The sequence below is a fragment of the Hemitrygon akajei genome, chromosome 4, assembly GCF_048418815.1.
Source record: "Hemitrygon akajei chromosome 4, sHemAka1.3, whole genome shotgun sequence".
Taxonomy (NCBI): Eukaryota; Metazoa; Chordata; class Chondrichthyes; order Myliobatiformes; family Dasyatidae; genus Hemitrygon; species Hemitrygon akajei.
In genome coordinates this window covers 153,239,924-153,266,459 of record NC_133127.1, presented here as the reverse complement: position 1 = coordinate 153,266,459, position 26,536 = coordinate 153,239,924, and the positions used below count along the sequence as shown (strand labels likewise).

At 38.2% G+C, this 26,536-nt stretch overlaps 1 protein-coding gene across 1 annotated transcript in view; it reads right to left on the bottom strand.

The window, feature by feature from the left end:
• atm (ATM serine/threonine kinase) overlaps positions 1-26,536 on the bottom strand; it is a 183,165-nt gene that overhangs the window by 101,915 nt on the left and 54,714 nt on the right. Inside the window, exons 22-34 of the mRNA XM_073043637.1 lie at positions 26,330-26,460; positions 23,614-23,734; positions 21,803-21,973; positions 21,227-21,396; positions 14,036-14,288; positions 12,910-13,028; positions 12,146-12,272; positions 9,412-9,611; positions 8,749-8,923; positions 7,208-7,372; positions 6,097-6,229; positions 1,485-1,580; positions 417-588 (exon numbers count right to left, since the gene is read on the bottom strand). Of these exons, the coding sequence (XP_072899738.1) occupies positions 417-588; positions 1,485-1,580; positions 6,097-6,229; positions 7,208-7,372; positions 8,749-8,923; positions 9,412-9,611; positions 12,146-12,272; positions 12,910-13,028; positions 14,036-14,288; positions 21,227-21,396; positions 21,803-21,973; positions 23,614-23,734; positions 26,330-26,460 (2,033 nt within the window). The remainder of the gene's footprint in view (positions 1-416; positions 589-1,484; positions 1,581-6,096; positions 6,230-7,207; positions 7,373-8,748; positions 8,924-9,411; positions 9,612-12,145; positions 12,273-12,909; positions 13,029-14,035; positions 14,289-21,226; positions 21,397-21,802; positions 21,974-23,613; positions 23,735-26,329; positions 26,461-26,536) is intronic.

Below are 26,536 nucleotides of genomic sequence, written 5' to 3'. Positions count from 1 at the left end.
GGCAGCATCTCCAGAGGGGAATAAACAGTTAACATTGAGTCGATAACTTCAACAGAACTGGAAGGGAAGGCAGCAGAAAGGGGAGGGGAAGGACTACAAGCTGGCAAGTTATAGGTGAAACTACGTGAGCGGGAAGGTGGGTCAGTGGGGATAGGTAAAAGAGGCAAAAGGCTGAAGAAGGAATCTAATAGGAGAGGATAGTAGACCATGGGGAAAAAAAACGGGAGGAGAGAAACCAGAGGGAGGTGACACATGAGAAAGTGTAAGAGGGTAACCAGAATAACAAACTGAAAAAGGAAGAAGGAGGAAGGGGGGAAGAAATTACCGGAAGTAGGAGAACTTGATGTTCATGCCATCACGTTGGAGGCTACCCAAACAGATTTGCTTTTAGCTTCTCTAAGTATGTAAAAACTTACCATTGATCAATGAGAGCATTATTAATTACACTTAGAAGAATGAAAACCAATTTAAAATCATTTTCTTTCAACAGTTCCATTGCCTTGAAATGAAATTCATCTTTCTTATGTTGTAAAGCAATAGTGGAAAAGTCAATTGGACCCATTTCTCCTAAGCACTTTCCTGCAGCTTCTGAAATCACAGAATGAATGTAAATGTAAAGGATATATTCAAATATGCTTAATGTGATTACAAACTAAACAATCCAGATCAGCCAATAAACTGCATTACAATTTTTCATAATGGATAGAATATCGTAGCAACAGTGGACACAATATTGTACCTCCCTGACCTGGTAATGTAACATCTTCAAGGGAAAAGGTGATTAGCTGCATACAAATCCTGGTTTTCAAAACACATGATCCTCTGCAGCAGCCATCACAAGCAGAATTGGCTTTGAGTTAATCAATTTTATTATACCAACTAACTTAAGGAAGAATTGAAGTGAGATTATTTAAACTAATTTCAGGCAGGGCTCTTGAAACAACTGAACATTCCATCAAATCAGGCTGGATTTTCCATCATGTGGCACATATTCTACACTTTGAATCCCAATCTATCTTCATTTTTTGAGCTTAGCTGGGTTGTGCTCCTGTGATGTGCTTTTGGAATACTACTATGTTAAAGGCATTACATAAATAAAGTTGTTGCTTTATGATGTTAGTTTACTTGTTTTGAAAGACCCAAAAAAAAACTTAGCAATGTCCAATGGTTCCTTAAACATTTCCAGATTGTTGGCTCCAGTACACAATCTAGGAGTCCACAGTAAGTGTTAATCAAACTGAATAAAGGACCATTTCAAGTTCTAAAATTGCCGTTTATAGGACCAAATTAGTGCCATATTCCAATTTTAAAAATAATATACATGAAAATTGGTCAGTAAATTTAAAGTGTCACTTCTGAACGACAGAGCTTCTAGATCTCTAATACTGTGCTTGTGTATGGTTCTCCTTGAAGCCCATCAACGGGGAACAATCCCCCCTCCCCTCCACATCACTCTTTGAATCTTCGGCTGATTAAACACTTACCTAATATATCTTTTCCAGCAGGGTGACAGATAGCAGACTTACACAGTTGTAGGAGATTTACAACCAGTTTCACAAGGACACTGGACGCTGGATCATCTGAAGAAATTACAGAAACGTTTGTTCAAATCAAGTCTATTAACATACCTAGCTACACTATTTTAAAAATATGACCAGAGGAACTTCCACCATTCATACTGAAACTTATGAATTAAATTACTTGCCTATCATAGTTGGAATAATGAAAACTGAGCAAGGAACCTTTCCTTTTAAAGAAATACAATGTACACATGCCTTCTCCTTGAGCCCCTAAAAATATCCTTGCACAGTCTCCACCATAAACGCACATACAAAACTATGGATTGGAGGCACAAGATAAAGAAGATGCTGGAATCTGGAGCAACACATAAAACAACTAAAGGAACATAGTGAGTAAAGCAGCATCTATGCATATAAATGGACAGTTGATGTTTTGGGTCAAGACCTCTCACTTGGAAAGTCCAGATGAAGAGTCTCGACCTAAAATCCTAACTGCCTATTTCCTTCTATAAATTTTAGATTATATGGGAATATCTAGTTAAAAACCAGAGTCATCACAATGTCTATTATCAACGTTTTTTTAATGCCATGGACCCCTACCATTAACCAAAGGGTCCAACGACTCCAGGTTGGGAACCCCTGATCTAGGATAACATGTCATATGATCAGAGTGGTTTATAAATTTTGGCCAGAAAGATGATTAACAGTCATAATCACTTGGGGCACTGGCACAGATGTGGACGTGTCAAACCTCTCGAGAAGTCCTCATTACTGTCCTTTGGCTTTGGTGGTGGATTCTTACTGAATAGCAGGGCTCCCACTTTCTACAATTAGGAACCAAAGAGGTGGTCTGAGGCTGCTGAAGAAGAGAGGGAAGAATGTCTGTTGTTTGAAAAAAAAAATTTTCAAATGAGGCAATAAAACTGTCCAGGCTCCTTGATCATTTCAAGAGAATATACTCTGATAAAGCAAATGAGAACTTGGCTTATTTTCACAAACATAAGAAAATTGGCAGATTCTAGAAATCCAAAGCAACACACATAAAATGCTGGAGGAGCTCAGCAGGCCAAGCAGCATCTATGGAAAAGAGTAAACAAGTTGACGGTTTGGGCTGAGCCTCGTCATCAGGACTGGAAGGAAAGAGAAGTCAGAGGAGAAAGAGACTTCTCCTCTTCCTTTCCAGTCCTGATGAAGGGTCTCAGTCCAAAACATCAACCATTTACTCTTCTCCATAGATGTTGCCAGGCTTATTTTAAGTCACTTCATTTAATCTTTCAGAAATGAAAAACACTTCAAAACGTGTTTGCCAGCACTTCACAACAAAACAACGACGGTTTATTGCTTCATGCATTTCATTGCTCATTGCTAAACCTGGAAAGCCCCATACAATGGGAGAAGAACTGATTCTTCCAGCAATAAGGGAGGTTCTGAGTACGGTTTTGCCTAAGTCACCAGGTCAAATAATTTAAGCAATTCCACTTAGTGACAACTCTATTCAAAGACGAATAGATGAAATGTCTGAGAATGTGAAAGACACATTGTACAACATACTTAGGACAACAGAGTTTAATTTGCATTTGATAATACAACTTTGCCATGTATGCTTCAGAAAAGATGAAAGTATGGTTCATGAGTTGTTATTTGCAAGGGGACTAGAAATAGATACGACAGGGGAGTCAATATTTTGGTTGTTAAGCAATATTTCAAAGAGTAGGACACTGCACTCCCTACTTGTGCAACAGGTGGGGCACTACCACTGACAGGACACTAACAAAGAAAGCTGTACCTGACATATTCACTGTGTAATTCACAGACAACATCCTCTCACAAAAATCCCCAGTGATCAGCTGCACAAATTATTAAGTACTGGTATCACAGTGGCAAATAAAATCAAGTTCCATACTCTCGATTCTCGACTATTTTGAGAGCTTTGTATTGAGAATAATGATCAGTTTGAACACTTGCTATTGCACACAGAAGTCAGATGGCTCTCAAAAGGAAACTGCCTAAAATGCACTTTGATAAACTGTGATAACATTCTTTGAAGACTTGAATGCTTCATTCAGTAATCAACTCAAGAATTTTAGGCATGACATTGCTTGTTTGTCAGAATTATTGATAAAGTTTAATGAAATCAATCTTCAATTGCAAGGAAATTATGTCAATCTTATGAAGTCAAATCAGTCATCTCCACATTTCTGTCCAAGTTAACACTACTTAAGTGCAACATTAGCTGTCACAACCTTTATAAATTTCTGAGACTCTCTGAGTTGGAAGAGAAAAAAAGAAAGACGATTGTCAGATATACGATGCACACCTGGGTGAGCTGCATAAAGTCATGTCAGAGATTTCAGGATCTCCTCTCGATCCACATTCCAGATTGGGTAATAAATCCATCCCTGAACACTTGTAATGAGGAAAGACTTTGGGCTGAAGCTAAAGTTCAAATAATCATATGATTATGTTGCAGAAAGAAATCTCTGAACGCTATCTGGCACTGTGGAAAAAGATATTCTTTATTGCCTATCTAACATCATATTTAGCTGAGCAGTTTCAGTACAGTCGCCCAACATTTTTCAAAGCAACAAAACAGACTGCAAATAACTGAATGGGGATCTGAGATTCCTTCTGGATGACATTCAGCACTAAGCCTATCCATTTCATTGAAAGGTGAAAAAGCAATGAAGTAGTGAATAGTTGGACTACTAATATATGCTCTAAAATTGTTGCTAAAAATTGTTTTTACTGTAATTAAATTAAAATTATTTGTAGCTTTAAATAGATTTGAATACATTTTGCAATTGTTTGTCATTGCTTTGAATCTGCAGTACCTATTCTTTTCTCCCCACTGTGCATCGCTGGGGATGTATTCTGGGACTCAAGAGGGTGGTAACCCAAAAAGGTTTGGGAACCACTGATCCAGATTGTTTAATGAAATTTCCAGTACACAAGTGTAAATGAGAAAGAAATAACTGTAACTTCAGTTCCAATGCAGCACAAAAAGAACACAGTAAAGAAAAACAATAAATTTAAACACATAAGATAGCTGATATACATAAAGTGATGCTAGGTAGAAGGTGACTGTCAGAAAATGATAAAGTAGTGGAGCTGGGGGGGGGGTGTAGGGGTGGGTAGTGGGTGTAGGTGTTGATCAGCTTTACTGCTTGGGGAAAATAACTGTTTGGAGTCTGGTGGTCTTGGCATAGATGGGAATGGAACAAACAGTCGATGTGAAGGGTGGGTGGATCCTTCATGATGTCACTGACCTTTTTCCACCACCTTTACGTACACAAGTCCTTGATGGTGCAAAGACTGGTGCTGGGGTGATGTATTGGACAGTTTTTGACTACCTGTTTTAGAGCCTTCCTGTCCGCCTCAAGGTAGTTTCTGTACCATGCAGTGATGCACCATGCTAGGATGCTCTTTATTACACATCCATACAAGGTTGTGAGTATTGACTCAGCCTCCTCAAAAGTAGAGGTGCTTGTGAGCTTTCTTGATTTTGTAGGATGTGTTCTGGGACCATGCGAGGCTGTGCGAGAGGACTACCTCCATCTGCTTAAAACTGCTCTCAGTTTCCAATACTATGCCACTAATGTAAAGAGGGGTGTGAGTTCTGCTGAGGTCGATAACCATCTCCTTTGCCTTGCTGACATTAAGGAAGAGGTTATTTGCCTTCACCAGGACTCGAGTTCTTCCACCCCCTCTCTATAGACCGTCTCATCATTATTGGAGAGGAAGCCCACCACTGCAGTGTCATCAGCAAACTTGACGTAGTGATTATTCGGATGCTTGTTCAGACCAAACATCAAAATGGGGTGGAAATGTGATCTAAGTGACTTTGACCCTGGAATGATTGTTGCTGCCAAACAGGATGGTTTCAGTAACTGCTGATCTCCTGGGATTTTCACGCACACCAATCTCTAGTTTACAGAGATGTGTGAAAAACAAATAAAACATCAAGTAAGTGGCAATTTTAGGTGAAAACACCTTGTTAGTGAGAGAGGTCAGAGACTTCCCCACCATTCAGCACATCTACGAATGAAGTCACAGGAAAGTAGCATCCATCATCAAGTACCCCCACCATCCAGGCCATGCTCTCTTCTTGCTGCTACCGTCAAGAAGGCACAGGAGCCTCAGAACCCACACCACCAGTTCAGGAACAGTCTCTATCCCTCAGTCATCATGCTCTTGAACCAGAGGGGATAACTTCACTCTCCCCATCACTAAACTGTTCCCACAACCTCTGGACTCACTTTCAAAGACTTTTCATCTCATGTTCTCAATATTTATTGCCTATTTATTTATTATTTCCTTTTTTTCTTTTTGTATTTGCAGTTTGTTATCTTTTGCACATTGATTGCTTGTCTGTCCTACTGAGAGTGGTCTTTGTGGCTATTGAGTGTACTTTAGTCTGTAACAGTGCTGCATGCAAGCTGAACTGTTGATACTGGAACAATTAGTACAATGAAGCTCCATTTTACAGCCCAAATTAATATATAACTGTGCTCTAATGAAATTATATTTCCATATAGTACTGCCATGATTTTTAATTATTAACATACTATCAAACTACCTTGACACTCTTTCAGCAGAGTTTTAGAATCCTCTTTGTGAAGTTCTAGTTGTTTTTTTAGATCATTTAATCCCACAAGCCTGGTTAGGGGTAAGGAATCACAGGTGTTGACAGAAAGGAAATGATTGATTTCCTGAAATGCAAAAACAGTATTGTAAAGACAAATAAACACAAAATTGCGCTTTTCACATTAACTTCCACCTCACTCTCTTATCAAACCTTTTTCACTATCCATGGAATGAAACTATTGTTGCTGGTATGTCTCATTTGCATCTTGTCTATTTTTATTAGCTTTTTGTGTCAGTTTGTTGATGCTGCTGCTCAGTGGATTGGAGCACATAATTTGGTCTGAAATTTCAATCTTATATCATCAGAAGTCAAGTATTTCTGATTAGATATGTCTTATACACCTTCTGCAGTATATCAAGGTGGACACTAAAAGATCCCTTCACGTTGTTCAAATAAAAACAGGCTTATGAGTCCTGATCAATATTCCTCCTTCAAACACTTGTATGCCACAGAAGAAAATTAATTGGCAAATCAGTAATTAATTGTTTGTGACAATTCTTTGTAGTAACATCAATCAAATTTCTGTTTCTTTGCAGCTTTTGATTCATTTCTTGCTCTTTAATTGATGTCATCTTCTCAGCAACTTTTTATCCATTAAGTAAACAGAAAAGTCCACTAGGCGTTGCTTCTACTAGGAATCAATGAAAGGAAGATTGGATTCAAGGAAAGTCAGTGTTTGTGTGGCAATAAATTACTGCAGAGGCATGGCTGCCTAAACATTGACTATGTTGATAGATCTATGGATGCTAAGAATTTCAGAAGATACAAGGAAAGTTAATATGAGGCACAGGTGTTTAGTGAATGGCAGAGGAGGATAAAAGGGCTGAGGGACAACTTCTCGATTACTTCTTGCTGCAGTCTTGCAGTAATACCTATTACTTGACAATAAAATCTTTCCCCACTTATAAAAGTATATAGGATTTTGGGCTAATAGCTGTGACACTGATGCTCAAGTGAAATCTTAAAATGTTTTGTAATTCTTTTGAAGAAATGAAAAACATTTAATTCAAAACTCACAGCATACATTAAAAAATACTTTTACCTCTAACAGCGTGAACTGTTTCTTACTGTACTTGATTTTCTCCTGGGTAAGACGGAGCTCTCTGAAGTCAGGAAGATCAGGGAATGGATCCAAACGCCTAATTGCATGGTACAGGTTTTCATTGCCTCGATTGGAAATCACTAGATACTTCAATAATGTTAGGGCCTGAAAGAGTTACAAATATAATACAATAAATGCCTAAATTAAAATGGAGAGTAATAACCATGAAGAATTGTAAGCCATTCAGAGGAGCAGAATGGGATTAATACATAATGTACAGCCACACAAAACTGAACTTTAGAAACAATGATCTATACTGGTTTCTAGTCCTTGATCCCACTGACTTAAAATTCTTATCCCTGCCTCACTGTTCTCATGACTGGGTGACTTCCTTTCATCCAGAATTTTGAGAAAGCCACCTCTAAATTTCTTTCCTTTTCTTTCTCACTAAAGCTCTATCTATACCCAACATGTCACAGCTGTTACTGACTTTGTGTTGGCTTCCTTGATTGTGCTTCTGGTATACAGTGGAGACTTATTCTACACTAAAAGTAGCAAGCAGGAGGCCACTCCAGGAATAGTAGGTGACCCCAATAGACTCACAGGTGGAGTGTTGCATCACCTGTAAGGACTGCTTGGGGCCCTAACTGGTAGTGAGAGGAGGTGTAGGAGCAGGTGTGGCACTTGTTCCATTCGCAAGGATCAGTGCCAGGAGGAGTGGGGAAGGATGCATAGATGAGGGAGTCACGTAGGGAGTGATCCCTGTGGAATGCAGAAAGTAGGGAGGGGGGAGAGGAGGGAAAGATGCTTTGGTGGGTGAGATCCTGTTGGATCCTGGCATAGATCGGGAGACTGCTTTGCCAAGTCTACGCAAAGCATAGACTTTGCGTAGTCTATGCAAATCTACGCTCTGTCCGCAAAAAAAAGCGGGATCTCCCGGTAGCCACCTATTTTAATTTTACTCCCCATTTCCATTTTGACATGTCAGTCCATGGCCTTCTCTACTGCCATGATGAGGCCACACTCAGGCTGGAGAAGCAACACCTCATATTCCTTCAGGGTAGCCTCCAACCTGACGGTATGAACATCAGTTCCTCGAACTTCTGGCAATGCTCCCCCTCTCCTTCACCATTCCCCATTCCCCTCTCTCATCTCCTTAGCTGCCCATCTTCCCTCTGCTTCTCCCCTTTCCCTTTCTTCCATGGCCTTCTGTCCTCTCCTATCAGATTTACCCCTTCTCCAGGCTTGTATCTCTTTCAGCAATTGACATACCAACTCTTTACTTCACCCCTTCCCCTCTCTCAGTTTCACCTATCAACTACGACCTTATACTTCTTCCTCCCCTCCTCCCAGCTTCTTACTCTGACTCCTCATCTTTTTTTCCAATCCTGACGAAAAGCCTCAGCCTAAAATGTCTACTGTTTACTGCTTTCCATAGATGTTGCCTGGTCTGCTGAGTTCCTCCCGCAATCTGTGGGTAAACCAATAAAGTTGTAAACTGAAAGAAGCAGGCAGAATTATTATTTACACCAGTGGCTCACCTTTTGGCGAATTTCTGGCTGTTCTTGCACCAATGGTGTTAAAGTACCCACAATGACATGAAGGTGATTTTCAAGTGCATCCCCACAATGATCCACAGCAGTTTTACAAGTGACATTTAAAAGATCACAGCATAGAGAAAAACTGCGTGTGGATATATCATCCATGTGTGATGGCCTACAAAGAAAAAATTACAACCATGACCTGTAATTATGATCTAAAACAAATGTTGAGGTAACATTTTTGTCTTCAAAATCATTATAGTGCATACTGGCAATTCATACATTAGAAACACTACTAATCACCACTTGCTATACCATCTGCTTCATAATTTTCTATGTATCACCAGAATTAGCTAATGGAGATCAAGGTGATTTTGTAAGTGTGCTTGATTCACCAGCATAATGGATTGAAATAACATAAAGAAGTATAAATGGCTGTGTGGAAAACATTATAAGTAAGAGACAACGGAAAGGCACAGAGCTATCGGTGAGCTCCTGAAATTTAATTTGATATGAAAGAGATCTGAAGAAATAAAAATTCTTTCTTTGAGAAGTAACCTTAACTAGAGAGTGCAAACAACTAAATTTACAATTGTAAAAGATATACTCCAAACAGTAATAGCAAATAAACTTGAAAGAAAGAATTCATGAAAAAGAACTGACCAGCTATTGATGTGGTGAATCAGACTGTAGATGACATCACGGAGAACAAATGCCCACAATCCTCCCAGCCCGTCAGCAATCTCTTTCAGCAACATGTTTACAAACAAACGATACATCATCAGAATTCTATGTTTTTCATAGGCACTGGTACTGTCTGCTGCCTTCTTACAAATCGCTAGCAAGATCTTTTGTATTGAATCCTGTTTAAAGACATTTTGGACAGCTTTTAAATCATACATGTGTAACACCCTGGGAAAAGTTTCACTGCTAGTGTAATGGTCTTTCTATAGCAGCAGTGTTTGGGTTATGGTTAGAGATAACGGACGCTTTGGAATGTGAGCCGTCCAATGAGGGAAGTGTTTTTTTTCTTGCTGTGTGCCTGAGACGGAGGTGTTCTGGGTCTTTTATTTGGCGAGAGATGGAGAGAGAAGACGCCAGAAAGGAGCGGACTTGGAGTGGGGCTGAGAGTTGACAAAGGCCAAGAAAACGATGGTGGACCAGCGGAAGGGACGCCGTGAGCTCCAACTTGTGCACATTAGACTGCTTCATTAAAATGGGCCCTTTCCTTTTTGTTTTACTTTACTAACCCTTTAGTCAAATTAAGAATTATAAAGCTAAACCGTTTAATTACATATGGTGTACTGTCTGTTATTTTGCGGTACTGATTTGTAACAGGAACAAATCACGCAGCATCCACACAAACACTGAGGTTTTGCACTTTGAATTTCACACACTTGGTGGGGCCAGAGACTGTCTTTTCTAGACTTACGCCACCAACCAAACCTGATGGTTACACATGTCTAAAATCGTTTTTTAAAAAGCATTGGTGGGATTTGAAACAATATACAGTGCCTATAAAAAGTATTCTCCCCCTGCCCCCCAAGAAGTCTTCATGTTTTATTGTTTTACAACATTGAATCACTGGCTTCTCTTTGACATTGATCAACAGAAAAAGACTCTTTCGTGTCAAAATTAAAACAGATTTCTACAAAGTGATCTAAATTAATAACTATTCACCCCCTTTGATATGCACATCAAATTATAACTGGTGTAACCAATTGCTTTTCGATGTCACATAATTAGTTAAATGAAGATTTGTTTTTGGAGACCTGTGTGCAGTCAAGGTGTTTCAATTGAGTGTAGTAAAAATACACCTGTATCTGGAAGGTCCAACTGCTGGTGAGTCAGTATCCTGGCAAAAACCACACCATGAAGGCAAAAGAACACTCCAAACAACTCTACAAAAGCACAAGTCAGATGATGGATACAAGAAAATTTCCAAGTCACTAAATATTCCATGGAGTAAAGTTAAGTCAATCATCAAGAAATGGAAAGAATATGGCGCAGCTGTAAATCTGCATAGTCTGTTTGCTCAAAACTGAGTAACCGTGCAAGAAGGGGACTAGTGAGGGCGGCCACCCACCAAAAGACCTATGACAACTCTGGAAGAGTTGCAAGCTTCTGTGGCTGAGATGGGAGAGACAGTACATACAACAACTATCACCGAGGTGCTTCACCAGTCGCAGCTTTCTGGGAGAGAGGCAAAGAGAAAGCCACTGTTGAAAAAAACTCTCACATGAAATCCCAACTAGAGTTTGCCAGAAGGCATGTGGGAGACTCTGAAGTCAGCTGGAAGAAGGTTCTATGGTCTGATGAAACCAAAATTGAGCCTTTGGTCATCAAACTAAACGCTATGTTTGGTGTAATCCAAATACCGCAACCCATCCCTACCATGATATCCTGGAGGTAAACATGGTGCACTCTGCAAGAGAACTGCAACTTGGGAGAAGATGTTTCCAAGCACGACAATGACACCAAGCCAAAGCTACACAGGAATAGCTTAATAACAATAAAGTTAATGTCCTGGAGTAGCCAAGCCAGATTCCAAATTTCAATCCAATTGAGTATTTGTGGCTGGACTAGAAAAGAGCTGTTCACTCATTATCTCCATGCAATCTGACAGAGATTGAGCAGTTTTGGAAAGAAGAACAGGGAAAACTTGCAGTGTCCAAATGTGCAAAGCTGATGGAGACCTATCCACACAGACTCAAGCTGTAATTGCTGCCAGAGGTGCATCTAATAAATACTGACTTGAAGGGGGTGAGTAATTGTGCAATCAATTATTTGGTGCTTAATACTTGTAATAAAGTTAGGCCAATTTGTAGAAATTTGTTTTCACTTTGACATGAAAGAGTCTTTTCTGTTGATCAGTATCAAAAAAGCCAAATTAAATCCACTGAGATTTAATGTTGTAAAACAATAAAACATGAAAACTTCTGTGGGGGGGGGGGGAAATATTTTTTATAGGCAGTACATTTTAAAAGCACAGAGCTGCAGTGAGCTAATACAGAGATAAAGAATGAACCTAACATGGCACACTACAAAAGTTAACTAAAATTTAAGTTTGGTTGGGAAATATTGACACAAAATATGAGGGATCTAAAAAGTTCTTCCACTGAACTTGTTGAATGATAATTAGGCATTTCTCAGAAATGTTCATAAAATGATCTGAGATTGTCCTATCTGATATTTTAAATCTAGCTAAGAGGAGTGAGTCTTCTCACTTAAAAGAATGTCTTTTTTGAGTGAGAATTATGTTCTGTACCAGCCGAAGAGGTGTATGACTGTGAAGAATATTACACCCACCCTTCTCTCCAATCAGCAAAAAAAAGACAGGGATTCCTAGCAAGTTAACAAATGCAACCACAGAAAGCAGATATAGCATTGAACTTACAGGATTTTTGGAAAGAACTGCCACAAGTGATTTGTACTTCTCTTTGTGGCAGCTACCAATATACTTCAGTGTGGCTTTGATAACGTAAGATGGGAAATAAGGTGGGTTAGGAGCAGGATCCATTGCCCTGAATGGTAGAGAGAAATAGAATTTCAAAGCAGAAAATACAACTATTAATAAACAATCGAAAACTCAAGAAAAAAATCATTGCAGAATGAATCACAATAAAAAACTAATTTATTTCCAAAGAAAATACCAAATTATGTCCACTCTTGGATAGGACATAATTTAACTATTTTGAAAAAGTGAGACTTGTAACTTCTCCTGCACAATTCAGTGTATTTATAGGTTTCATCTTCTGCTGGCTTAAAATATTCAGGAGAATAAAGGATAGAATTAATTGGATTGCTCTTCCTCTCACAGAAAATGTATTTATCTGTTTAGAGATAGAATGTGGAACAGGCCCTTCTGGCCCCTCACACCACACTGCCAAGCAACCATCTTTTAAAATATAAACAAATTGATGCGATTAAACAAATTTTGTTATTTCTTTAAATTTCTGGATAAAATTTTCTGCTTACTGATATTGAAAGGTTAGAAATCCAATTATATTTCTGAATTTGGCAAAATAAAATCTACTTTGATTATAATAAGGTTGCGTAAAATTGATAACTTTCACAATGTTCTAACAGCATTATTGCAGCCAAGTGTCAGTATGTCTTGTTAGTAAAACATGAATATAAATGTGTTTTTACTTTGCTTACCCTACAAATTCCACCAGCTCTCCATCATTTGCAGAATCTTGGTTTGGAAGATCATATAGGGTATTGAGCACTTCTACAACAATCTCTGGCAAGTTATCGAGGGTCAAATGGTCAATCTTCTTTTTAAAAAAAAGAAAACAAAAGAGTAATACCAGTGTTAAATATCTCAGAATTTCTGTTTTTTAATATTTTCTTGAGACAAAATGTATTCAATGCAATCATTATTTACTGAAATATTACTCTTTTTTTGATAAACTATACTAGATAGACGACCACAGATTGCCTGTAATTACCAAGTACCAGAGATCACATTGATGCATTGGAGTCACAACAATTAACATGACACCATATTATTGTAAGGTTACCTATTTTAACTTTAGGCTAAGAGGCTAAGTTACTTTGTTGGGATTTCAAGATGTAAATCTAAAATTACTTTTATCATCAAAGTTACAATGAAAGAGAAAACATATGCAATCACAATTCCTCTAAAACCACTGCCAACTCTTTTGAAAAAGGTATGGCTCCTGTCATCAATGTATCTTCCCCTTGATGCTTAATTATCTTTGTACTACCAGGGCTCAAATTGAGGCACCAAAGGCACTCTCTTCTGGAATTCAGCTCAATGTTTGCATCAAAGCTGTAATAAGTCTAAAGCTAAGTGATCTAGGTGAAAATTAAACTTGGAATCAATCAGATTACTGGTGTGCAAGCACAGCTTGATGGAGCTATTAATGATACCTTCTATCAGTTTCTGAAAAGACTGAGTGATAATTAGCCAGATTAGATGTGCCTTGCTTTCTACGGATAGGACTACCTTCCACAGTGTTAATTGTTGCCAATACTGTACCATGGCTGGAGACATAGCCAATTCTGAAGCACACTTTCAATAGATACAATCCCTGAGGAACTGATTGTGTATGTTTTCTTTTTCCTTGTAGCCTTGATGATAAAAATAATTTTAGATTTACATCTAAGTAGGTAGATTCTTAGCCTAAAGTTAAAATTGCCACCATCCAATAATATGTTGCCCTGTATATGATTTTTTTCTATGATAGCATGAGGACTGACCCTCAGGCTCCAGAAAAATTGTTCAAAAGTAGAACAACAAAATACCAGTAAATCTCACCTGCTTCCCCAAGCAATCATCGTCTTTCAGCATGTCATACACCTTTGATGCAGTTTCTCTTCGCTGTGCCAAAACATTATCAGATCCACTCTTTTCTTGGTATGCAAAATAAGGCAGAATGTTAACCATTATCTTTGGAAAGCAATCTTCAAGCAATTTTTTCCAGAGTCTGTTAATGTGTGCAGCAATTGATTTCACTTCTTCTATATCACCAATAACCATCAGATGTGGAACAAGAACTTTGTAATATGATCTAAAATGCAAGTCAATAACAAAAATTAGTTCATAAAGAAAACTAAATACAAGAGTTGTTCTAAATCAGTAGTTCTAAAAGTATCATTTAAATTGCTTGCAACAACAAATGAACCACTAAAGCAGCATAATTATTCAGTACAGGGTTGACCTTCTATAATCCGGCACCATTGGGACCTGAGAGGAGCTAGATTAGTGAAAATGCCGAATTACAGAAGGATCACATTACACAATAGCTAACCACCTCATCATACCTTTAAAATATCATGTAAATCAGTACAAGTTAGATAATAATGAAATAAAAATATTAAATGAGTAGCAAGTGAAATTTTAATAAAGTAATATGCTGTACAGGCACAGATAAAATAAAGGGTACAGGTAAACATACAGGAATTAACTTATACAGAACAGTTGAGCACTTCCACTTCTAAAGTGAGACGTTTAATATACCTTCAGGCAAAGTTACATGTCTGCAAGTGTGGGGTTGTCAGGATCATCAACATCTTCATCTTGAAAAATGAGTGAAGCATCAGGAACTGGTGCTGAAATTGGCACAAGTTTCTTCAAAAACTGTTGATGATGGTGACAGCACATCTGGGTGAGCAGAAGCAGAGGTCGGAGAAAGGAGGTCTTCTATTCGCCACATTTCACTCGACCGCCAGGTGGTCGGGGATTCGGCGCTGGGCTCTTCCCTCTTCACTCGCAGTTACTGAGGGAACCCTTGCTAGTTTCTTTTCCTCCGCTTAGTAACATGCTTAAATTCAGCGGGTCTGATTTTGATTCAGACGTCTGATCTGAGGTCGTAGCGGCCGGGTGATGCTGGAGGGTAGTGTGCGACTGCTGGCAGGCGGGTGAGAAGGCAGGCTGACCAACACGCGGCAGCTCCCCCGCCACTGGCAGGTGAGACGGGCGGGTGCCAGGTGGCCGTGCTTCATGCAAATGATATTAATAAATGCAGGAAAACAAGCAGGAATTGTCTGTACTTACAAGAGTGCACCAACATGTGAACAGATCTAGCACAACCAAAACAATGCGCAGCAGATTGGTACGGCAGCCTGGGAGATTTGAAATTACAGTTGCACGGAAAATTTGAAATCAGTACCAGATTATCGAAGGAATTGGATTACAGAAAGTCGGATTAGTGAAGGTCGACCTGTATTTAGTTTAGAACTGAATTTTGGACATATTTAATTGCTGAAAACTGAAGCATATTCATGTGATCAATGGGCCAGGTGCTGGGTCCTCTGTTGTTTGCCAATAATATTAATAATTTGGTTGTGAATGTAGGTGGCATAATTAGTAAGTTTGGGAATGACACTAACATTGGTGGTATCATGGACGGTGAAGAAGGCCAACAATGATTACAAATATGATCTTGATCAACTGGGCCACTGGGTCAAGGAATAGCAGGATATTAATTCAGATAAATGTGAGGTGTTACCATTTGATAAGAACAGGACTTGAACAGTAAATGGCAGAGCTCTGGAGAAGTGCTGTGGAACAGGGAGACCTAGAGATGCAGGTACACAATTTCCTGAATGTGTTGACACAGGTGGTGAAGTAGGTGGCTTGCAGCTTGCCTTTATTGGATTAGGATATTGAATACAGGAGTTGGGACGCTATGCTACAGCAGTAGAAGACATTGGTAAAGCTACATTTTGAGTACTGGTTACAGTTCTGATTGTCCTGCTAAGTGAAGAATATCATTAAACTGGAAGGAGTGTAAAAAAAGATTTATGAGGATGCTACCAGGATTGGAAGGCTTGAGATATATGGAGAGGCTGGACACACTAGTATTTTTACTGTGGAGTGTAGAAGGCTAAGGGGTGGACTTATGAAGGCATACCCTAGATAAGGTGAATAACCAGTCTTCCCTCCCAGGGTAGGGGAGTCCAAAACTAGAGGGTACAGGTTTAAATTGAGTGGGGAAAGATTTAAAAGGGACCTGAGTGGCAACTTCTTCCTCACAGAGGATGGTGCATGTATGGAATGGGTTTCCAGTGAAAGTGGTAGAGACAGATACATGAATAGGGGAAGTTTAGAGGAATATATGATATCATGGACAGTGAACAAGGTTACCTAAGATAACAAATGCAATCTTGATCAAATGGGCCAGTAGGCCAAGGAATAGCTGATGAAGTGTAATTCACATAAATGCAAGGTATCTGGCTCAAGTAAGCAACTTGGTTTCCAAGCAGTATAACTTTCTTTCTTTTTAAATCTTTTTATTAATTTTCAAACATAGGCAGAATAACAATAGTAATGCAGAGAGATTGGGAATACATAATTAATAAGCAGTATATACAAGTGTAAGCTATAGATAACACAAGTGTACTAAGGACTCCCAAACTCTTGATGTATTTAACATGATATAAAAAAAACATACCAAAAAAACCCCAAATCAGAAATTTAAAACAACTAAACAGAACTAAACTAAACAAAGCGGGGCTATTATATTACAATAAATACAATCAATAATGTCAACAACTCTGCTCCTCTATCCAAATATTTATGGATAATAAAAGGGATTCGAAAAAGGTCAAGATACATCATATGAAAGGGTTGAATAAATGGTCTCCAAGTTTCTTCGAATTTAACCGAAGGGTCAAAAATGACACTTCTGATTTTTTCTAGATTTAAACAAGATATAGTTTGGGAAAACCATTGGAATGTAGCAGGAGGATTAATCTCTTTCCAATTCAATAAAATGGACCTTCTGGCCATTAATGTAACAAATGCAATCATCCGACGAGCTGAAGAGGATAAATAACTATCTTCCACCATTGGTAAGCCAAAAATTGCAGTAATAGGATGAGGATGTAAATCAATACTCAAAACTGTTGAAATAATATCCAATATTTCTTCAAAAAAGGGCAAGACCAAAACATATGAGACAAAGAAGCTACTTCTAAATGACATCTATCACAGATAGGATTTATGTGGGAGTAAAAATGAGCAAGCTTGTCTTTAGACATGTGGGCCCTATGCACCACCTTAAATTGTATCAGCACATGTTTAGCATATATACAGGAATTAACTAATTGAAAAATTTTCTCCCATTTCTCTGTAGGTAAGGAAAGTTGAAGTTCTTTTTCCCATTCATTCTTAATTTTATCTGATATATCTGGCTGTATTTTCATAATCATATCATAAATAATTGCTATTAAACCCTTCTGATAAGGGTTTAAGCCTAAAAATTTTTTCCATCAGTTGGGTATGAATTGGGAAAAATCTGTAACATATTATTCAAAAAATTTCTAATTTGTATAAGTGTCTAAAAAAATGGGACCTAGGCAAATTATATTTATTAGACAACTGTTCAAAAGACATGAAACAGTTATCCAAGAATAAATCACAAAAACACGTTATACCCTTTGTTTTCCATCAAAAAGGCTTGATCCATAACAGAGGGTTGGAAAAAGAAATGAGATATAATAGGGCTTGATAGAATAAACTTATTCAAGCCAAAAAATTTACGAAATTGAAACCATATTCGTAATGTATATTTAATTATTGGATTAACCATTTGTTTATTCAATTTCGAAAGAGCAAAGGGAAGCGAGATCTCTGAGATAGAAACCAATGAGAACCCCTGTACAGATTTACATCCAAGGTTTACCCATTGTGGACTTTGAATTACATCCAAGTCCTGTGTCCAAAATATTAAATATCGAATATTAATTGCCCAATAATAAAATCTTAAATTCGGCAATGCCAAACCACCATCCTTTTTAGACTTCTGTGAATATTTTTTACTTAACCTAGGATTTATATTCTGCCATATATATGAAGAAATTTTAGAGTCAACGATATCAAAAAAGGACTTAGAAATAAAAATTGGTAGCACTTGAAATAAGTATAAAACTTTAGGTAAACTAATCATCTTAATAGCATTGATTCGACAAATCAGTGATAAAGACAATGGGGACTATTTAGTAAGCAATTGTTTAACCTGATCAACTAAAGGTAAAAATTTAACCTTAAATAAGTTCTTATGCTTCTTAGTAATTTAAACACCCAAATAAGTAAAATTGTCTGTGACTAATTTTAATGGTAAATGTTTATAAATTGGAACTTGCATACTTAATGGGAATAGTTCACTCTTATTAAGATTCAGTTTGTAGCCGGAAAAGCTACTAAACTGAATAAGCAGAGATAAAACTGCAGGAATGGATTTCTCAAGATTGGAAATATATAGTAACAAGTTATCTGCATATAATAATAGCTTGTATGTCCCATTCCCATGGGTAATGCCAAAAATGTTGGGTGAATGTATAACTCTATGACTTGGTGAGAAACATGTTGAATTCTCAGTTCACATGCTACTGTACTCCCAGAGAAGGCAGAGCACAGTCAACTACAACACAGATGGATAGTCTATAAAACTCGGATTACTGCCTTTGGTCAATCTGTCACAGTTCCAAATTGTGAAGAGTGTTCCCTACAGCACTGATGTTTACATTACCATAATCCATTTCAACACCTTGTAAGGCACACTGCCAAGTTCTTAGCACGTCCATTAGAAAATCGACAGAGATGACACTGATTAATTGCACGTAAAACTCTTACACACACCTTGCTCTGTAATTGGATCCTCGACTTCCTAACCGGAAGACCACAATCTGTGTGGATTGGTGATAACGTATCCTCCTCGGTGACATCAACATTAGCGCACCTCAGGGGTGTGTGCTTAGCCCACTGCTCTACTCTCTATATACAAATGACTGTGTGGCTAGGCATAGCTCAAATACCACCTATAAATTTGCTGATGATACAACCATTGTTGGTAGGATCTCAGGTGGTGCCGAGAGGGCGTTCAGGAGTGAGATATGCCAACTAGTGGAGTGGTGCCGCAGCAACAACCTGGCAGTCAACGTCAGAAAGACGAAAGAGCTGATTGTGGACTTCCAGAAGGGTAAGACGAAGGAACACATACTAATCCTCATAGAGGGATCAGAAGTGGAGAGAGTGAGCATCTTCAAGTTCCTGTGTGTCAAGATCTTGAGGATCTAACCTGGTCCCAACATATCGATGTGGTTATAAAGGAGGCAAGACAGTGGCTATACTTTATTAGGAGTTTAAAGAGATTTGGCATGTCAACACATACGCTCAAAAACTTCTACAGTTTTACTGTGGAGAGCATTCTGACAGGCTGCATCACTGTCTGGTATGGAGGGGCTACTGCACAGGACTGAAAGAAGCTGCAGAAGGTTGTAAATCTAGTTAGCTCCATCTTGGGTACTAGCCTACAAAGTACCCAAGACACCTTTAGGGAGCGGTGTCTCAGAAAGGCAGTGTCCATTATTAAAGACCCCCAGCAGCCAGGGCATGCCCTTTTCTCACTGTTACCATCAGGTAGGAGATACAGAAGCCTGAAGGCACACACTCAGCGGTTCAGGAACATCTTCTTCCCCTCTGCCATCTGATTCCTAAATGGACATTGAATCTTTGGACACTACCTCACTTTTTTTTAGATATACAGTATTTCTGTTTTTGCACATTAAAAAAAATTATTCAATATACATAATTGATTTACTTGTTTATTTACTATTATTATTTTTATTTATTTTTCTCTCTCTGCTAGATTATGTATTGCATTGAACTGCTGCTGCTAAGTTAACAAATTTCATGTCATATGCCGGTGATAATAAACCCGATTCTGATTCTGAGATTGAAAAGAATTTATCAGTTATGCAAACAATTAGGTCTCTTTGGAAATCCTATTGAATTCATTATCTTTTTCCTTCTGTTAGCGATTTTATTTTATCATTCTGAACTACCTTTGACCAGAGACTCCAAGAGAAAAGAGTAATTGTCAAATTACTGGACAAACAGCCAGAGTTCTGGACCATCGATCCCAACATGCGAGTTCAAATGCCACCAACAGCAGCTGAGGAATTTTAGAAAACTGCAAGTATTAAAAGCAAAGCTCATGGACTGCCATCTAGACTCCATCTAGTTCACTAAATTCCTCCACCAAAGGAAATTCTTTAACCAGTTTGGCCTAAGTATTACTCCAGATCCACCCATGTGGTTGACTCTTATTAGTTTGTTTTTCTGTTCAGTAACAACTAGGGATAAACAACAAATGCCTGCACTGTCAGCAACATCCACATCCTAACAGCCTGTTAAAATTTCAACAAGTAACCAATAATCTATTTTCAAAAATACATGAACCATTTTCAATTGTCACATGAGTATTGAGGCTCCCATGGAAATCTTTAAAACATTATTTAACCAAATAATGTTTAGACTCCAATACTCAAGAAAATAAAATGTGCTCTGCAATCAATTAATAGCTGGTGAGAATACAAATTGAACTGTTTCCTTGTTCTTGGCTAAGATACATAAACTAAAAGTTCAATATGGGGAGCAGATTGAAAATCCTTCCACACTAATTACTACCATGATGTCAACCATATGCTTAAAAGTTAGCAGCTCTGAAATTCTGACAAGCAATAACACAGGTGGGATGTGTTACAAAATGTAAATAAAACATGCACATTCCACTGATGTTGGAAAAGGTGCGCACAGAATGAATAATACAGATGCAATTTTTTCTGTCCATTTAATTTTTTAATAAACTGAATAATTATAATATTTTACTGAGGCAATGTGCTGTTTGTGACATTTTTTATACTTGGCATGTGCACAAAAAGGAAGGGCCTTGGCCCAAAATGTCCACTATTTATTCATTTCCAAAGATGTTGAGTTCCGCCTGCATTTTGTGTGTTGCATTTACAGCTCTGCTGAACATAGAGAAACATTAGACGGTTTGCTTGTCCTAATCTCGATAAACTTAATACCATTTCCTTTCAGCATGCTTTCTCATACTAAACATAACATTGTTAATGATTTATACACATACATTCAGATATATTGTGGAAATACACAATATATCTGAGTTGTAAATTGAATACAAATGAAAACTCCATTTACCTGTAAAATTCTTCCAGATTAGAACAGTTCAATAGGACGTAAGGGAATGTTGGCAAGTTGTAGTCAGGATCAGACACTGCCAACCATTCATGGATAAGGTAATCTAAATGGGAAACCATGAAGCTCTCCAAACTACGATACATCAATAACTTGGATGTAGACTCAAGAATCTAAGTAAAACAAAATACATGTAACATATAAAACAGTACAGCTTTATAAAATTATGAACAAAAATATTCTGTATTTGTTGTTGACTGCTTTATGCAAAAAAGAATTGGTTACCACAAAATAATTATGTAGTTCCAAGGTATTTTTGTGCGTCACAAATACAAAATACTTGTTACTGTTGGATTTGATGTGATGTGCTTCCTTTTTGCTTCATCAGGTTCTTCTTACTTCTCCAGTTAATCTGCATGACTTGAATTAGAGGTGCTGGGAAATCTAAAGATTCCTGCTTAGAGAATATTGATCTTTGATGTGTGTGGATTTGATATGATGCAAGGGAAGGTTTCAACCTCACACATTAAAAAAGGCAAATAAGTAAACAATACCACTTCAATTTCATTTCATTGTTACCTTTTTAACAAGCGTAGGTTCTAATTTGTTCTCCCTTAATGACTGGCAAATAGCAAATAATGCCTGCTTTTCACATATGGGGCTACAGCACATGACCAATGAAATCACTATAAGCAACGTAGCTCTTCTATTGCACTCCTCATCCTGCAGTTCTTCTGGGGATGCACAATTCTGAAGAAATAAAATGGATGATATACTTTTAAAAAGCAATGTTAAAATACACAAACATATGCAAGACAATTTGGATTTACGTTGCAGTATTAATTCAGAATAAATTTTTACACTAATTTTGAGAGGTATTAGGAAGAGGTTGATTAAATAAGAATGAAAGTGCTTAAGAATGGGTCATCAAAAGCTATGGTGCAGAGTTCAACATTAAAAGGACAAATAAAAGTGGAGATGCAGGAAAGGAAGCATCATGACCGAGTTTCAAAAGAATGGGGAGCTGTCGGGGGAGGGGGAGGTCTAAAGATTAGAGACAGGGAAAAAACAGGGCACTAGCCAATTAAGTACAAGATGGGAATACTGACTAGATCTCCCAACAGATTAAATTTAAGGTAGTAAATTTAGCAAGGAGGGCAAAGAGGCCTGCTGATGGAGAAGTGAAAGCAAAAGTTCTGATAATGATGACTTTTGGGAGTGAATTAACTATAACTGAAAATTAGACAATAATTATTTTGTCCCATTTTCTGCATATACAGTTAATTGCCAAGATTTGAGTTTAGGATTTGGTGTTACACGGATTCTTAATATTCCAGACAATAAAATGTCATCTAAGGTTACATATTAATGCAATGTCAGACTGCCATCTATGGTTCACATTGGAAATAAAAACCAGGTGTCTTCCTCAAGTAAAGTCGGTAACTGGAACAATAGTGTCTATTGGGAGTAATGTAACAATCATAATATATTTCCATTCCTGCCATTTTAAATACAAACAGGAAAGAATAATAGAAAAGTTAATAAAAATGTTATATTAAGATATATAAAGAGTTTACATATTTTTTTAAAAATTTAGACTTGGAAATTTTAAAGCTGTGTTTTTAAAATGATCACTGCCTACTTTATCTATCTACACTTCTGTTGGACATTTTCAATCCTGACAACATTAAAACAAAAGCAGCAATATTTATGTTCATGCTTTTAAAGAATTTTGGTAGAGTATGCATTGGAAAAGCAGCATCATATCTAACTTGAGTTCTGCCCTTGCTGAAGTGCATGCATGCAGATTTCTATTTGAGGCTGATGGCCATGCTCCACAATGGTAGCTATTCTGATAAACCAAAGTAACTGAATGGGATTTCTCTGATCTGTAAAGTTCAGCAAATGAGCAAAAGAAAACTGCCTGGAGAGATGTAAAAACTTATGGTGAGTCGCCAGTAAAAGAAAGGAAGAACCCAGGTACTTAAATTTATCAAATATATGACATTGTGGTAATGTGAGCAAACTAGGAATTAAGAAAATTGTAGCAAGGAAAGCCAAAAAAGAAAAAAGACAAGGATCACAGCCAGAAAATAAAGAACTTGATTCAAATCTAAGTAACCCATCGCATTTGTCAATGTAAGAATTTTACTATGGTGGGAAAAAAAAACAATTGAGAGCATCACTTTATACTGAACGTAAATTTAATCACGTAACACTGTAGGATACATGAGCCAGCAAACAAGAAGGGAATAAAGGAACACTGAAAAACTGGATTAGGTTAGATTACCTCTTTCTGGAGTTTTGTCAGAACGTACCTGAAATAAACTAATTGATTGTAAGGATAATACAAACAGTTTGAAAATCAAATTTAAAAACAAGAAAGTTACCTGACTTCTCATTCCTGATTGTACTTTCATATACACATTTTCAAAGGCTTTCTGCTGCAGTTTCACAGGAAGGGCTTTCAGCTTTACAGATGAATCGTGTACCTGGATCTCCTGGAAGAGACTGGAGAGAAACAAGTTGTTGAACTTCAGTAATTACATTTAAGTCTAATAAATAGTCACCCAGTTCCATTTTGCTAAAAGCCCCATACAATGAACACATATGAAATATATTTTCACGTAGTAGTCTGTACAAATATGAGTATGTTCAATTGATCAAAATTTATGTTAGAATTTTGAAAAATCTTTGCGAAAATCTCTGCAGAAAGAGAAATTATTAATATTTTTGGTCCAACTCTCTTTGTCAAAACTGAGAATGAAAGGAAACAGCTCAGTATTTTAGTAACAGTGAAGGTTGGAGGGACAAGTAGATCAAAGGGAATATCTCTGATTAATTGAAGCCAAACGAGTAAAACTCAGATTACTCTCCTTTGTACAATGTATCGCTAATGCAAAAGACTGTGTGATGTACCCAGTAAGTAAGACAATGAAAGTGAAGCTCTCTGAGATTTTGACTTGCTTTTCCCTCTTCAGTTAATATAATCTGGCCTGCTGGGCATGTTGATTTGCCTAACTCTTAGCAACACATTATACATACAAAGTAGTATAATCCAAGTCACAAGGTCACATTAACTCATTTGGTCTCATTCCATCAGAGTTTCATCCTTGTCTAGAGACTGAATATTCTCACCAAATATTAAGGACAATTTACATAAAACTGGTCATAATTCAGCATAAATGCCAATCTCACGCAGGTACAAGATAAATGCTGATGTAATAAACTCACAAAAATACTAATTACTGAAGTTTTCTTCACAACCTTGAAGAGAGTTTGGGAAATTTCAACATTTTGCCCATATTGTTATCTGTCTGATTGCTGTTTCTACTTCTCCGAGCAGAAAAAGTCCTACTTTCTGCATTTTCATTGATTAAAATACTACACCAAAAAGCTTTACTTCAACACTGGTCAAATAGTCCCAAAGAAAATTCCTCTTCCCGCCATTATATAAAACTCTATAATAGAAGAGAAAATATTGTTGGTCACTCAGCTACCATAAAATAACCAAGTAATATAATTTGGTCAACACGTACAAACAAGCTGGAGGAACTCAGCAGGTCGGGCGCAGCATCCATGGAAACGAGCAGTCAACGTTTCAGGCTGAGACCCTTCGTCAGGACTGAAGAAGGAGGGGGTAGGGGCCCTATAAAGAAGGTGGGAAGGAGAAGGCTGGTAGGTGCCAAGTGAAAAACCAATCAGAGGAAAGATCAAGGGGTGGGGGAGGGGAAGCAGGGAGGGGATAGGCAGGAAAGGTGAAGAAAGAATATAAGGGGAAAGCACAATGGGTAGTAGAAGAAGGCAGAATCATGAAAGAGGTGATAGGCAGCTGGAAGAGGAGGCAGAGTGAAAGTGGGATGGGGGACAGGGGGAGGGAGGGAATTACCAGAAGTTGGAAAATTCGATGTTCATACCAAGGGGCTGGAGACTACCCAGACGGTATATGAGGTGTTGCTCCTCCAACCTGAGTTTGGCCTCATCATGGCAGTAGAGGAGGCCATGTATGGACATATCCAAATGGGAATGTGAAGCAGAGTTGAAGTGGGTGGCAACTGGGAGATCCTGTCTGTTGTGGCGGACGGAGCGGAGGTGCTCGACGAAGCAGTCCCCCAATCTGCGTTGGGTCTCACCGATGTAGAGGAGGCTACACCGGGTGCACCGGGTGCAATAGATGACCCCAACAGACTCACAAGTGAAGTGTTGCCTCACTTGTAAGGACTGCTTGGGGCCCTGAATGGTGGTAAAAGAGGAAGTGTAGGGACAGGTGTAGCACTTATGCTTGCAGGGATAAGTGCCAGGTGGGAGATCTGTGGGGAGGGATGTGTGGACCAGGCAGTCGCGGAGGGAATAATCCCTGTGAAAAGCAGAGAGGGGTAGAGAGGGAAAGATGTGCTTAGTGGTGGGGTCCTGTTGAAGGTGGCAGAAGTTGCGGAGGATAATATGCTGGATCCGGAGGCTGGTGGGGTGATAGGTGAGGACAAGGGGAACACAGTCCCTGTTGTGGTGACGGGAGGATGGGATGAGGGCCGAAGTGCGGGAAATGGAGGAGATGCGGGTGAGGGCATCATTGATGACGGCAGAAGGGAAACTATGATTCTTAAAGAAAGAGGACATTTGAGATGTCCTGGAACAGAAAGCCTCATCCTGGGAGCAGATGCGGCGGAGACAGGGGAACTGGGAATAGGGCATAGCATTTTTACATTTGGCAGGGTGGGAAGAGGTGATATAATTTGGTGATAGCAACTGGTACTGATTTTTTAACATAGTTAATGGACTTAACAGATGCATTAACCCTGAGCTGTAAATGCTGATAACAGAAAAAGATAATCAAAAGTTTTCTCAAAAAGTTGTTTCTATTAGAAGATTCAAGGAGGAAAGATGGGCATACAAGTTTATGGAAGGACAACTACAAAGTTTGCAGATTTCACAGCTGAATCACATCATTTGATAGAGAAGCAGCAAATTCAAATGGAAATTAGTAAGCCTTCTTTTCTATAAGGCATAGTTTTATATGCATCATCATTTTAATTTGATAAAAGCCATTTCACCTCTGGTATTAATTATGATACTTCAGTAAACATTTCTTAAAACCACAAAAATTACCTGCTAATAGACATAGCTGTGAGCATGCGAATCTGGTGGTGACTGTCTGCAAGGAACTCTGTGTAGGCTTCAGAGACAGGTAATTCTTCACTTCTGATGGAAAGTATGGCCCATTTTGAATGTGGGTCTTTCTAAAGATACATTACAAATATCACAAAACTATATGTTATCAAATACACCAACAATCAGTCAAACCTACAAACCCAA